Below are 14,077 nucleotides of genomic sequence, written 5' to 3'. Positions count from 1 at the left end.
AGCTTCTACGATTTTGATAGATCGAGACTCGCCAAAACCACCTGAAGATCAAACCGCAGCAAACCAACAGTTAACAGCTCAACCCAGTGATGAAGATTTTTACGGATTTGCATCGGATTCTAACATCTTTGATGCGCCCGTCCGATCTTCGCCGTCGATTTCTACGCAGAGGTTGTTTGAAGATGATTGCCCTTATCAGCAACATGAAGTTTCGGATCCGAAAGCAAGACCAAGCAAGCGTAAGATGCCGCCAACGCCTTCTATAACCAGGCGTTCGAAAAGAAGCAGAATTATCAATAAGAATAATGATTTTGTTTATTTTTGAAGTAACATTCCCGAGTTGAATTTTAGTTTTGAATTTTAATGTTAAGCATTAACTAAAGGGAAGAGAATTGTAGGAGTTCTATCCTATTCGGCGAAATAGTCCGAACCCCCCAGTGAGACGATCGAAAGTGTGCAACAAAGATAGATTGTAAACTACACGAAAAGCTACCTACATAAACCGTCTGAGGCTCTGAACCATTTGGTGGATTATTTTAACTTTTGGTTAAAATTTGACAGATGAAAAGTTATCGATTAACCCTGCTATCCGAGCGTGGTTACTTCTGACATAAAAGAAGTTAAATTTTGACGACCGTGGCTCGAAAACCGGTCGATCGACAGCACGGGGATTTTCGAACATAAGAAATAACTTTCGAAATGTCACTTTTAACCACGAGTTAAATTTAACTCGGCAAATGGTTCACAGCCTGAATAAACCAAACAGCTGCTTTTATGTAAAGTAGTACTCGAAGAAACTCTGCTGTGTTTAGTTTATTTATTCCGCTCTGCGAGTTGAAAGAATTTAAAGTGATCTCCGCAGCCGATTTCGATCTCCGAAAGAGTTCCATTCGCAGCAGCTTTCCCCGACGGCTGAAAATTCCGAATGCCATCAGATGCGTTTTTATGCTGTCTTTGCTTTGAAACTCCTTTTCGAGGGGACCCTCCAATCGGGTCAGTTTGTCCAGGATCTGGATCATCGCTTTGGTTCGTATACCACTGCTTATTGTAATCTTCCATCCAAACAATACATTCGAACTGTCAAATGCAACGGGTTGCCAAGCATGCCATTATTCACAAGCAAACAAAAGCCTGCTGACACAGCTGCGGCACACGTGAGAGACACACTGAAAAAAATTTGGTACAAAATAAGTGTGTAGAGTGACCACCCCTTGCTGTAATGAGCATGTTCAAGCCTGATTTCAAACGGTAAATTTTTAAATTTTATTGTATTTCTGAGAATTTTTTATAGAGCCGGCAAAAAAAAACATTCACATTCATAGCATTGACAAAGGATCGCTCCTCGTCCTCCCATTGGGTAAATGAATAAAAAATGTGCTTTCTTTCACGCATTCAACACCAAACCCCCGTGATGTAACATTTAAAATACATTTATTAATTTTCTTGTTTTTTTTTTTTCTTTTATGTTCACAGGACTAATTTTCAACTTGTTTTTTTTTATTCATTCTTCACTCTTCTTGGCATCTCTCTTCCGTTTTATGTACTTTTCTCCTGTTTTCAGTGTTGTTTCTTTGTTTTTTTTTTGTGTTTTGCACTTGCTTTACACATTCCTTCGCGTCTCAATACCTGTGTGATTTTGTTTGTGTTGAACTGTTTTAGTTCTTCCAATCTTGCCACCATTCTTGACTGACGTTTTATTTTTTCGTTTTGTTTTTGACTGTTTTTAAATTTATTTTTCATCATTTAATTCCTCACAGCATTTGGGTTTCATGTCATTGAATATTTGTTTGTTTGTTTCTACATTTGTTTTAAACGTCTTCTGTTACGTTCTGTTTCTTTGATTTTCTGTTTCTCCCTCGTCGCTAAAGTTTCTGTTTGCTTGTGTTATGTTTTTAATTTTTGTTTTTTTTTTTTCATTCTGTCATTATTCTTTATCAAAAAGTGGAACGGAAACAAACGAAAAAATGTTCATGTTTTTAGAGTAATTTTCCTCATAGCAGTTGTTCAGTGCGCTGGACTGAATTGACTGACGGTACGCGCCCAACCGGGGTTGAACGGAAATGGATAGATTCGAGAGTTGAGAAAAATAGCACTGTGATTGAATTTACGGAAGTTTCAGCCGAAACGAATCTGACACAAATTGTGGAGGCGTGTTCTGGTGAATCGTTTCGGATCTGGGCCTTCCGGGTTGGGTGCGTTTGTATGTTTTTTTTTTCATTTTCTTTCATTCTTACTTGCTAGGGTTTATCTTTTCTTTTAGTAAAAATTAGTTACACTTTTGTTTTTCATCTTTCATCGTTTGATCTCCTTCTCTTCTTCAGTGAGACTGTGTTTGTGTTTACTTAAAATGCGTTTAGGTGTGTTACTCACATTTTTTTTCTCTTCGTTTTCTTATAAAAAATAAAGTTTCTGTGTGTGAGTGTGTGTTTGGCTTCTTTTCCTTGTTTGTCGTTTCCCTCGAACTCAATAGAAAAACAATTGGCACTAACAACGTTTCTTTTTTTTTTTGCATATGCCAAGGTTGGTGAATCCCGTTCAGCGTTTGTTTACATACTCATATTTTGCACTATAAGTGTAAATATCGCATCTTATCTCTTTAAACCCTCCCCTAATCGCTACGTCCCCTGCGTCACTGGGCGAGCTACAGATTTTCGGAACCGAATATCTGTGTTTCGCTATATTCATTTACCTATAACTTGCACCACCTGTGTCGGGTTGCATCTCGATTTGTGTATAAAAAAATAGTAAACAAATCGACGAAAACGAATTCAAGCCTGACGTTCCGTTCTTTCTAATGCACTAAAACGCGCATTTGGAAAAGGTTCAATACACTGTGTTGTTGGAAAATTGAAACGGATTTTGGTTGGTGGTTTGGAAATCTTCCCCGTGTTTGAATCTTTTAACAACTTGTGCCTCTCTCCGTCGAAGGTTGATTTACACTTTTCTGCGCTGAAATTGGTTTTGTGTTTGTTTGGTTGCTTATCGGATCCGCGTTGCCATGTCAACCGCGCTGCGCTGTCCATCTCGTGAGAGCCAATCCGCACTTGCTTTCGGGTGGAGAAGCTAAACCGAACGTTTATGAACGTCGTTGGTTGATTATACTCAATTTAGAGCCCCATAATCGGGTATAATCGCTGTCGGCTTAGGTTGTCGCTATGGTGACCCGAAAGGCTCGATACCTGCCCCGGCAAACTACCTGTTCTGCGCGTCGTTGACATGGCAGCTGCCATTTGGGTGTTGTTTTTGTTTGATACAAGCAAGTAAGTTAAAGTTTATTTTCTGAACAGTGTTTTTGTTTACTCTCATGCTTTTCTTCTTAATTTTTTGTGTGTCATTATTTGATCTTTATATTGTCAAATTTATACAGTGATATATGAGCAAATTTATTTATGTTCTTTCACTTTGTATTTATATCAAAAACCTTATATAGTTTTACAAAACTCGACTGAAGTGTTTTGAACGAAACGAAAATATCGATTTGATCGTTTAACCCATAGCTGTGACAGTGAATTGAAACGTAAGTACAAAACTTCAGCGGAATCCATTTCACAAAATGCTCGCGAGAGCAACTTCCGCAGCTAAAGAGCCGCCTCATGCGATGAAATGGATCATCTCCGACAACCAAAGAGGTGTTAGCGTAAACAAACATGACAGAAACGTCAACTGAATCATCAAAGTATCGGTTTTCACCTCAATTATGACCTTTTTTCGTAATCACCCAAGCGATCGACTCATCAAAAATATAGAGAGAGAAAGAGAGTAAAAACTCAGACAATCAAATCAGTCTTTTATCCACTTAGTGAAAAATATCGTTTGTTTTTTTTTAACTTCCTCGTTTTATACGTTTTTGTTTGGTTTAGATTTTTCCTTAGTGAGCAGACAGTATTATTTTACAGGTTTTCTCTTCACGGAAGAATGGCGAACGAGCGAGCCAACGGGGCGGAGCCGAGTGACAGCTGAGTGCGTTGTTTTGGAGATCAACGCCTGCTGTGTGTCACCGCGGGTCTCGAGCCTGACGTTTGCGCCCGGGTTGCCATCTTCCGGCTAGTTTTTGGCACAAAGTTTCACTTGTTTTCTTCTCCCCCGTTCCTCTCGAACGCTCCCATTCCACTTAAGTCTATATTAGATGTAGGTTTTTAGTTTCTTACAATCGATTCAATGAGTTGTTCACTGCAATTGTAGGAAAGTATTGTTATGTACATTAACGTTGTTTACTTTATCCCAGATAATTACTCTAATTAACTTGCTGTTTTCTGTGTTTGCTTAATGCTTGATAAGAAAATGTATGCAAACTGCAAAAAATCAATTTCCTTCCTGTTTTAATTTTTTTTTTAATTTTATAAACTGTCATTCCTTTCTTGTTTGAAGTGAACAAATCAACAAAAACCAAGCATGCCTCTCACTGCAAATTCGCTCACCCTTACCTAACTCACCTCCCTGTCAATTCTCATCGTTCACAGAAAACTAGTAACTTCCGGCTTCTGAGACCAATTTCAATTAAAAAAATATACATCCCTACGCATTTCCTCCCTTGTATTTAGTTGCCTATATTTACAACACTCAGATTTGATCTGGCATTATTTACCTATAAGAGTACATACTATCCGTACTTGCAATAATCGTAAATTCAATAATAAAGTTTATTAAAATGACACCTCAGTTGCCACACTTCAGTCCGGCAGCAGGGTAGCAGTGAGCAGTTCCTCTTGCGTGTTCGCCCAAAGAAACTTTTATAATCCGCGAAAATCATTCGTTTTCAAAACGTCACACAGCCATGTTGTCAATTTTACTTATTTGTTTTTTTGTTTGTTTGTTTGTAATCAATAGTAACCCGAAACCAAACGTCAAAATTCGTAAATCAAGAGCCGAACTCACAAACGGAAAATTTACTCGTTTCACTAAAGTTTCTGATGCGAATTGGGCGTAAATCCTCTCTCATGCCTTCGTCTGTTCAATCTTCCTCCATCTAGTTGCACAGGATATGTATAAAAAACTAGAAATATATAAAACATTCATATATATATACTTTTTTAGTTTTCCTTTGTTTTCATTTTAAATAGCGTTCAACGACAGTTTTTCTCTTTTCTTTAATTTTAGATACATGGTTTGCTGTTGGTTTGGATTCACAAATCGGGATTTGCTGCGGGATCAGGAGGAATCAGGAGGCGGTGACCGAATCAGGGACGGTTTTGGCAGAGGCTGTCAAACCGAAAATTTGGAAAAATCAACTTCAACTGCGGCTGTTGTTTGGTTTGGTTGGTTGTTTACTATTCAGCTGTCTCTCAGTGTTAAATTTACTCTATAGCTTCCGTTGCTTCGGGTTTCGGGGAATGTGTAAGTGTGTGTGTTTTTGTTTGTTGTGAGATAGTGATTAGATTTCTATTTGTTTTACTTCTGCTCATAAAATTACAACCAGTTTCATAACCACACTAGTTATTGGTAATGTATGCTTTTTGTAGTTCCAAATTACTGGTTAACAGCGGTTTGCTTATTCATTTTGGGTTTGCGAGCCTTCGACAGCTCTTGAAAAAATCTGCCTTTTCTGTTGCTTCGACGTCATCGATCGGTACGAGAAGAGGTAAAATTCTAGTTTGCCTTATTTTTCATTTGTCAAAGTTTAGAGTTTTTCGTTGACTGTCCTCTTCTCGTTTTGTTTACTACCAGCTAAAATCGTGTGACAGTTGTTTTTTTTCATACTCGAAGTGAGCCTTTTTATCAGTTTGTTTTTTGTTTGCGTTCATGTTTCCAATACAAAAAATAATTCGGGACAACACCGGCTAAAAAATAGTTCAACGTTTTGATGTTTTATTTGTATTTATGTCTTAAATGTCATTTCTTTAGTTTGTTCTCAACCTTAGGTTTCTCATAGTTATTAGTTAGTATCTCTCTTGTTTTCGTTCTAATGTAGCTGCCTTGAGTTTCTGTTTTATAAACGTACTCATTTTCAGTGAATATGTCTCATTGATTTGAATCAGTTTCTTGCATTTTGTTTTGGTTGTGTTTAATCAGTTCCATGTGTTTTTTTTTTTCTATACAATTTCTACTTGTCAGCGAGCTGTGGCGCTGTTGTTTACACTGGAAGCACTGCCGATGCGGAAGAAATTTGCGATGACGAAGCCGGTGAGATCAGCGTCGTGGTGGCGGTGCCGTGCGGTAGGCCCAGGTACTTCTCCTCGTAAACTCGTTCCTGCGGAAATAGTGACGAAATGGTGAGTATTGTAATCGAGAATTTTGATTTATGGCAAGATGTTATGTATGATATGTTCGGCAGTTAAGACCCACGCTTATACGTATGACACGAACAATATTATATAAAACGGCAACACCGTTGAGTGCTGAAGTTTTTCTAATTGATTTACCCGTTGCTAAGGTTTGTTTACTCCAAATGAAAATATCCGTCTCAATCAACATTTAAAATTCTAATGTCGTTTTCGTCACTGCCGTACACCAAAATATTTTAGGGTGTAAATATAGGATGCATCTTTGTTTACAAACAAATGATGTTGAGCTGTCAAAGACTCGCGCTTATTCCTGCTTACACTACACCAGTGCTACACCGTAAAAACGAAAACGACATTAGAATTTTAAATGTTGATTGAGATGTATCAAGTTTGGTGCCGTTTTTAAAATGAAAGAGACTTGGGATGAGGTAAGTTTTGTCAAAAGCGCTGCTCGATCGAAAAACTATTAATTATAATATACAAACTCAACTTTGATGTGTTCTTTTGGAAACAGTTGAAGCTTGAGTATGGCCAAATAAATGTCCAAATCATGAATATATTGAAAGTCCAGAACTCCCAAGTAAGCAGCTCAATGCAAGAAGCTATGTGCAAGAAGGCAATGGGCCCAGTAATAGATACATTGGCGACATGTGACAGCATTTTTTTTTTCAAACTTTCTAAATATTTTTGGTCATCTCCATAAAGGGTGGGAAGCCTTAGAAAGAGGTTCCTCAGCCACATTGCTTGAATATCATGCTACTTCAACATTTAATTATCTACTTAACTAAAAGTACAATAACACAGTAAACAGCATACGAAAAAGACAAACTAAAAAGGAGCCCCCGACGGCCGAAAGAATCGATGGTGCTTAATCTTGAAATATAGCTTCGCTGCCTTCAAAAAGCGCAGTACAACCATAGAGGTAACTCTAAGACCACTGGGTCCCGAAGAAAATCATTATTATTTTTGGCTCACTCAGTACCAGAACAACGGTCCCAAGCAGTCCCAAGCTATTTCACTCACCCCTGCATGTTCTCCATGAATCCACACACCCCTGATGTTATCTGTCAAACTTTCATAGCGAATCAAAACAAACATAGTGTAGTAATAGAATTTCAACTAGAATAGGGTACGTTAATCGTTTGCTTGAGACCAATAGCCTACTAAAGTGGTGAGCCAATTTAAAATCGTTAGTTTCGTATTGATTGTTGGTACAACTAACCGGTGGAAACTAACGATTTAAAATTGGCTCACTACTTGACTAGTCTATTGGTCCCAAGCAAATCGATTAACGTGCCCCATTATAGTCGAAATTCTAGTACTACACTATGTTTGTTCTGATTCGCTATGAATGTGTGACAAATAAAATGAGGGGTTCGTGGATTTTCCTATGTTTCGAGGGGTGCATTGATTCGCTTGGAACCGAAGATATTTAGTACCAGAGCTGAGCCAACAAGTTGAGCACTAGACTGATGCAAAATTTGAAATTTTCGCTCCACAGTGCTCAAATGGTTCCAAATTGGTCCCTGATTAGCCTCCCAAAATTTGAACTCATTTAGTTTAAAATTGACTAGGCACAAACCATTTCAAGTTTATATGGGAATTACTATGGAGAAACCATAATTTCAGTTCATATCTATCTCAAAATTCACCAGTTCACTCTACTTTAGAAAATGATAGCTGAGCTTGTTGAAAATTTTCTCAGCTACAACTTTGTTGAAAACCACTTTTCGATCAAATGTAAGGAACAAAAATTATTAATGATTCAAGTCACTGATGTCTTATGATTATGCTCAATCAACTGTTCAGCAGGCAACATTGGTGTTTATGGCGCGTAGAATAGAGGACAAAAATCATGGCTACTATGTCACACTGCAGAATACAGTGTTGCCCACAATACAGTTGCTTAATCTTGCCATAAGATTATCAATCTCTTAAAAAAACAATAACTATTCAATTTGACGTTTGGCTGAAAAATGATCTTCTGCAAAGTTGTAGCTGATAAAAATTCGCATAAGAATAGCAATAGAATTTGGCTAGAAGACAATGAACAAAAAGTTTTGTTTTCCCATAGTAATTTCCATGTAAACTTCAAATGGTTTGTGCCAAGTCAGTTTCTTATAAAATGAGTTTTCACTTTTGGAGGCTAATCAGGACCCGATTTGGCACCGTTTGAGGACTGTGGAGCGAAAATTTCAAATTTTGCATCAGTCTATTGAGCACGTTTCTTCGAGACCTACTGGTCTTAGAGATACCTATGTGGTACAACTCTTAGCATGTCCCGTACGCAGGATGGGCAGACCATGGAGGCAACGAAGCGATTCCCATTCCGACTCCAGCTCTCAATCTTGCATGTACAGTGTTTAAGAAAAAAACTACAAGGGACAGCTCTATGGGGTTGTACCAAGGGGTGGTCACTCTACACACTTGTTTTGTGCCAACTTTTTTCTCAGTGTACCTCAGTGTGCCGCAGTTGTACCGGCAGTGTCAAGAAGTCATTGAACTGACTTTTGATTGCTTGTGAATAATGCCTTGTTTGGCAACCCGGTATTTTAACAGCTTTTATTTTTGTTTTGTTTTTCAATGTTTTCAAAAATGACACGGACTCCAGTTGGGACTACACACTGGATGCATCCGTCTCCAAGGATGCCTGCAACGGACGAGCTCCACGTTCCTTCCATCTTTGGCGGAAGGCTGACCCCGCACAGCGAACGTCAATCATTAGTCAACCAATCCTTCTGGGAGCCGGCGGAGGAAATGGATTTGCACCGAATTTTTCACCGCCCGAGTATCATCCGTCGGAAAACTGGAAACCAACACCAGCCAGAACACACGTCGGACTGATGAAGGACGCACCGCTGACCCGAAACGCACCAGCCAATTTTCCAAGCTGAACTACTTGTTAGAGTCCACCAACCCGTACACCCTGCAGGACAATTCGATCAGCTTCAAGGTCTACAGCGCCTTCAAGAACAATCGCGCACCCGTATGCCGTCCGAGGATCTGCTGCTGACTGCATTCACCACCAAGGGCTGCCACCCGTCGCAAGTGCGGATGTTCCCGCTGAAATCGGGAAGTTCCTCCTCCGGATTGGTCGAGCTCCCGAGCGTAGCCCTGGCGGTGAACGTCATCATGAAGTGCAACCACAGCGCGATGATCACAAATGCACAAAACTCCTGTTCATTATGAAGCTGTGCTTCTCCTCCTCCAAGAAGATGAACGGTGCGTGGAGCAACGAGAACACCGAAAACACGTTAGCTTTGAAAGAGCGGAAGCTTATTTTCTGAGAAAAGAAAGGATTTTCCTTTTTCTGGGTAGTTAATGTTATGATTCGTAATTATAATTTCTTATTGTATTAGTGGGAAGTGCAAAAAGGAACGAGAGTGAAAATTTGTTGAACTATTTGAGATTTTGCCAAGACGGTCCTCCAACATTATATGTTGGACGATGGAATGGTTGATGTAGCAGCCACCGCCATGGATGTATTCGAGCAGTTTTGTTTGGTTGTTGACTTTCCGATTAAAACTCAAGCACCGCTTGTCGTGACCGGCCCAAGATTTCCAGCGTCGACCACGGCTACACAAATTAGCGATGCAGCTCCCACGGCTGCGGCTGATTCCAATGCTGCTGCTGCTGCTGTTCCTTCTGCTGGTCCGTCTCCTCTAAAATTCGTCAAAAAAGACGGACCAGCAGCAGCATTGGAAGCAGCCGCAGCCGTGGGAGCTGCATCGCTAGTTCGTGTAGCCATGGCCGGAAACCTCGGTTAAGTCAAGATACCGCTGTCAGCTGTTCTTCGTATGAGAGGAAATGTGGATGTTTTGAGAACCCATGGAGAGACTTGGTGGAGATTCACGGTTGTTTTGAAAATAATTTGACTAGGAGTGGCAACGTCAATAACAAATTTTGACACATGCACACTGGGCAGGCGCAGAAAAAGTTCAGTGTTGCCAGTAACTTTGAAGATCATAAAAATTGTAACCATGGGTGCCAAACAACGTCAATGACTGCACCCCGATGTGCCCCAGTTTGATTTTGGCACACTGTGTAGAGTGACCAACCCCTTGGGTTGTACGCAATGGTGACGTAGGACTACGTGGTCTTATATAATAAATTTTATTTGTTAACTGCAGCAGGAGCTTGTGTTTTGTGTAGGAATAGGAATTTGAGCGGGGTTCTCTATCTCTGTTTATATTCTTTAGTATGACGCGCTTGACATGGCCCACAGCGACTCACGAAGAGCTACTGATTCCGATCAGTAGCAGTGCGGCTTCTTCCTCCTTATATGGATGCTCACGTGGGTTGTAGTTTGCTGCTTGCAGTCAGCCTTTCGTTGTGTAATGGAGAACAATGTTGAACACTGTTGCTGAAGCCGACGACCGGACATCACCGCACACGGTGATTGGAGCTGAATCCGATCAGCGGTTGCGGGCAGCCTTGATAGCTAGTTGCTTGTGTTGCTCTTTCATAATTTTGTCACATGTTCCATTTTCGGTTTTTACAAAGTGTAACCCCATATAGAAATCACAGACGTAGTCCTACGTCAAAAAGGCTCTAAAAGTACAAGTTAAAAATATACGTCTCTGAACTTTTGGCAGCTGACTCAGCATACATTTATTAATTATTGGGAATATTCGGTTGAGTTTACAAAAAGTTAGAGCAATTAACCACTTCATTCGAGCAGTTAAAATGACGTTTACTACAACTCGAACTTTGAAATAAAACATTATTTTGAGAATTTTTTTTCTAGAACCTTGAGAAAAGTAGCCAACATTTGTGCGTTTCATAAAAAAATAGAAATTAGTTGGTCCAGTTTTGTGAAATCGCTGGTAGAAAGTCACGCCAAAACTGCTTGACAAAGTGGTTAATTTAAGAAAAACGCCTTTTCTTGAATAATCTTATTTTCTTGAAATAAAATGAACATAACTTCTTGAAATTTTGCTCATTTTTAGTAGTAATCAAAATCATTCATATTCCACTAATTTGACTACAATTCGTCCACTAGGTAGGTTGTACTAAAATAAATCTAACTTCATATAGGCTCCTCAAAGAAAGACCAAAATACAATAAATCAATAATCATCTGTTCAATCACCAGCCACGATTATAAAAAAAATACGTCTATTCACCATGTTTAAAAAAAATCTTCTAGGGTGTACGATCAATTTTGAGATACACTGTAGCTGGGGTATGATCCGATCAACTCTGCTACCGATCTCCTAAGGGCTACGGAATTGTCCCCGGCTCTAAACTTCTCCTTGCCAACCCTTATCTCCGTACCTGTGAATCTTGGCCACTGGGGGGAGCTCTGCGTACGGAGAACTCTACCCCCTTCGCTGAGGAGGCAGATTCTGTCGTTTTCGGTGGTATTCGCTGAAAATTCAGCGGCTTTGTTGGCAATGGCTGCGTAGATGTGGTACCGGAAAGGGAGAGTGCCGGCTTCAACACAGCTGGCGTCGAGGGCAGGAGGTCGCAGATGATGCGTGAGTAGCTATTGTACACCGGAGCGGACAACTGAAAGCCTTTCGATGCGGCCCATCTGGCCACGGCGGAAACCTCTGCTTGGGCCGTGATCCTCGTTCGTCCCAGAGTGGTTACGATTAGCACGTCGTCTGCGTATACGAAGATGTAGATATTCGCTGGTAACGGCACGAAGACACTGTTCATGGCTACCAGGAACAAGGTGACAGCGATCACTGAACCTTGAGGAACGCCAGTTTCCTCGCAGAACGTGCGGGATTTGATATTAACTACCAAGACTCAGTCAGGAACTTTCGGACGAAATGGATGATATGGCCGCTAAGGCCCCAACTGTGCCCCGTAACGTGGGTAGATCACCTTTTCGTGGTACGTTACGGGATGTAAGATCTACCACCGATTCCTAGTCTTGACTACTTCAAACTAGGGGAACAGGATTTTTCAGTAATCAAAGGAACACATCCTAGACCTTGTTACTTTTTATGCCTTGTTGATAGTGATAAGTTGATGATCTTGAAACAAGGAAAAAATGAGTTAGTTAGTCTTCAGCTATGTGATTCCTAATCTTCTATTCGTTGTTCCCTATAGGGTTAAGTGGTTAAGACTAGGGTTCTGATGCACGGTCCTTATCGGTGTCATTGCTTATTTTTGTTGCTAAGGAATTCAATTTTGACTGACAAAGGAGCGTGCCTTTAGAGGGTGTTCCAACACTCCGAAGGGTATAACTAGCGGGACCTTTCAAGAATCGATTCCTTGCAATGAAGCACATATGCTCAGTCTTGTAAGCGGTCACGGTAGTCGACACATTTTCTGTGATAATTGACTGCCTTTGCCTCCGACATTTGCAAAACAAGCTATCATAGTACAGTACCAAACTAAAATGTCGTATGACAGGCTCTGTCATACGACACTGTCGCCGAAGACCGTTACGAATGTGTGTATTTTAGTTTTTCTCATAATAAGAACTGCTGATGGTGTGCTTGTGTGAATTCTGAAAATAGCAAGCAATGATGTCCTAGTAATAATATTTCTGATCAGAAATGGTTTGATTTACACCAAATTGAGGAATTACAACGAAATCACACATGTCATATGATAGCTATTTTGATAATTTTCTTTTAGCTCGAATGTTATTCTACCGCTCGTGTTGTGTGAGAGAGACGACGGTAGAGCATGAGTGTTCGAATACAAACAGACTGTCGCGCACGACAACGAAGCGCGTGTAGTAAAAAAACGTCAACTGTTTCAACCCCTGCATATGCTTTAGAACATCCTGGCGGCGCCCACTGGGATTGAATCTAGGCCTGCTGGGGTGAGAGGTAATCACGCTTACCACTACACCATCATCGGCGCTGCTCGAGAGCGTCCATGTACGGTTGAAATCTTTCACAATGTCCAGGGAAACCAACTCCTTATGGCGATGGTTATCCTTGGCGTCTTCTAGTGTCTAAAATATGGGGATGTTCCGTGGCCTTGCCGGAATGCGTGTTGTCGATGGTCTAGAAGGCCGCCAGCCTCGAGAAACTGCTTCAGACGTCGGTTGACCATCCGCTCGAACACCTTTGCCATACAGCAGGTGAGCGCAATGGGCAGGAACTTCGCTACACCCGGAATCGATTACGAAAACGGCGCGTTCTTTTTTTCAGCCGCTTTGGTTTGGTTGACCATGAAGGCATTTGCGTCGGCTCCGGTAATCTTGACTCGGCAGTATTTTTGCATGTGGCCAGTTTTTCCACAGCGGTGCAACTTTCCGTTGAACGTCCGCCAACGAAAGCAGCAGGTTTCTCCTCAATCTAATAGTCCGCTCGATCGGCACGCTTCGACTCTTCTCCTAGCAACCGTTGTTTAACGGTTTCCATGGTCATTTCCTTCTCATCGATGTTTTCCAGTGCGGTCACGAGTGGGTCAAAACTGTCTGGTAGCGCCAGGAACAGCTGGGAAACCAGATCGTTTTCCTCCAGCAGTTTTGAGCTGTCACACCATTCGGCAAAATGGCTTCTCATTGGCGTACCTTGTAACCCGACAGCCTTACGAGTTTCCCGTTTTTAGTAAAAATGGCTTAAGCGCCACTCCCGAGGGAGACCATCTACCGAGACTAGGGTTGCCCGACCATATGAGACCTTTCAGGGAAGGTTCTGTTTTTCTCAAATGAATGAGCGGGAAGCAAGTTGGCTGTTGATCGATTACGGTAAGGACGGAAATGCCCACGACCTATGGTCGTGAAAGAATCAAATAAAAGAATGAAGCATTCACGAAAACGATTTCTGCCACCGATGAATAGCAATTTCATCATCACGGGCAGGCTTGACACAACACTTCGAACGGATCCCGTTCGAATAGAGAGAAATCCTGGCTGGTTTCGGGGCCAACTTCCCCAGTAAA

General features: G+C 40.9%; 1 protein-coding gene across 3 annotated transcripts in view; it reads right to left on the bottom strand.

Annotated features, from left to right (window-relative positions):
- Window positions 1–1,487: 1,487 nt before the first annotated feature.
- Lrp4 (LDL receptor related protein 4) overlaps window positions 1,488–14,077 on the bottom strand; it is a 100,902-nt gene continuing 88,312 nt past the window's right edge. For all 3 annotated transcript variants that reach the window (XM_065219273.1, XM_065219272.1, XM_065219274.1), the window contains exon 10: window positions 1,488–6,187. In XM_065219273.1, coding sequence (XP_065075345.1) covers window positions 6,071–6,187 — 117 coding nt within the window. In that variant the 3' untranslated portion in view covers window positions 1,488–6,070. The remainder of the gene's footprint in view (window positions 6,188–14,077) is intronic.

This window comes from Ochlerotatus camptorhynchus, unplaced genomic scaffold (genome assembly GCF_037179485.1).
Source record: "Ochlerotatus camptorhynchus isolate MF236.1 unplaced genomic scaffold, CSIRO-AGI_Acam_v1.1 ptg000102l, whole genome shotgun sequence".
NCBI lineage: Eukaryota > Metazoa > Arthropoda > Insecta > Diptera > Culicidae > Ochlerotatus > Ochlerotatus camptorhynchus.
The sequence above is the reverse complement of the archived record's forward strand: the minus strand, read 5'-3'. Positions and strand labels throughout refer to the sequence as shown.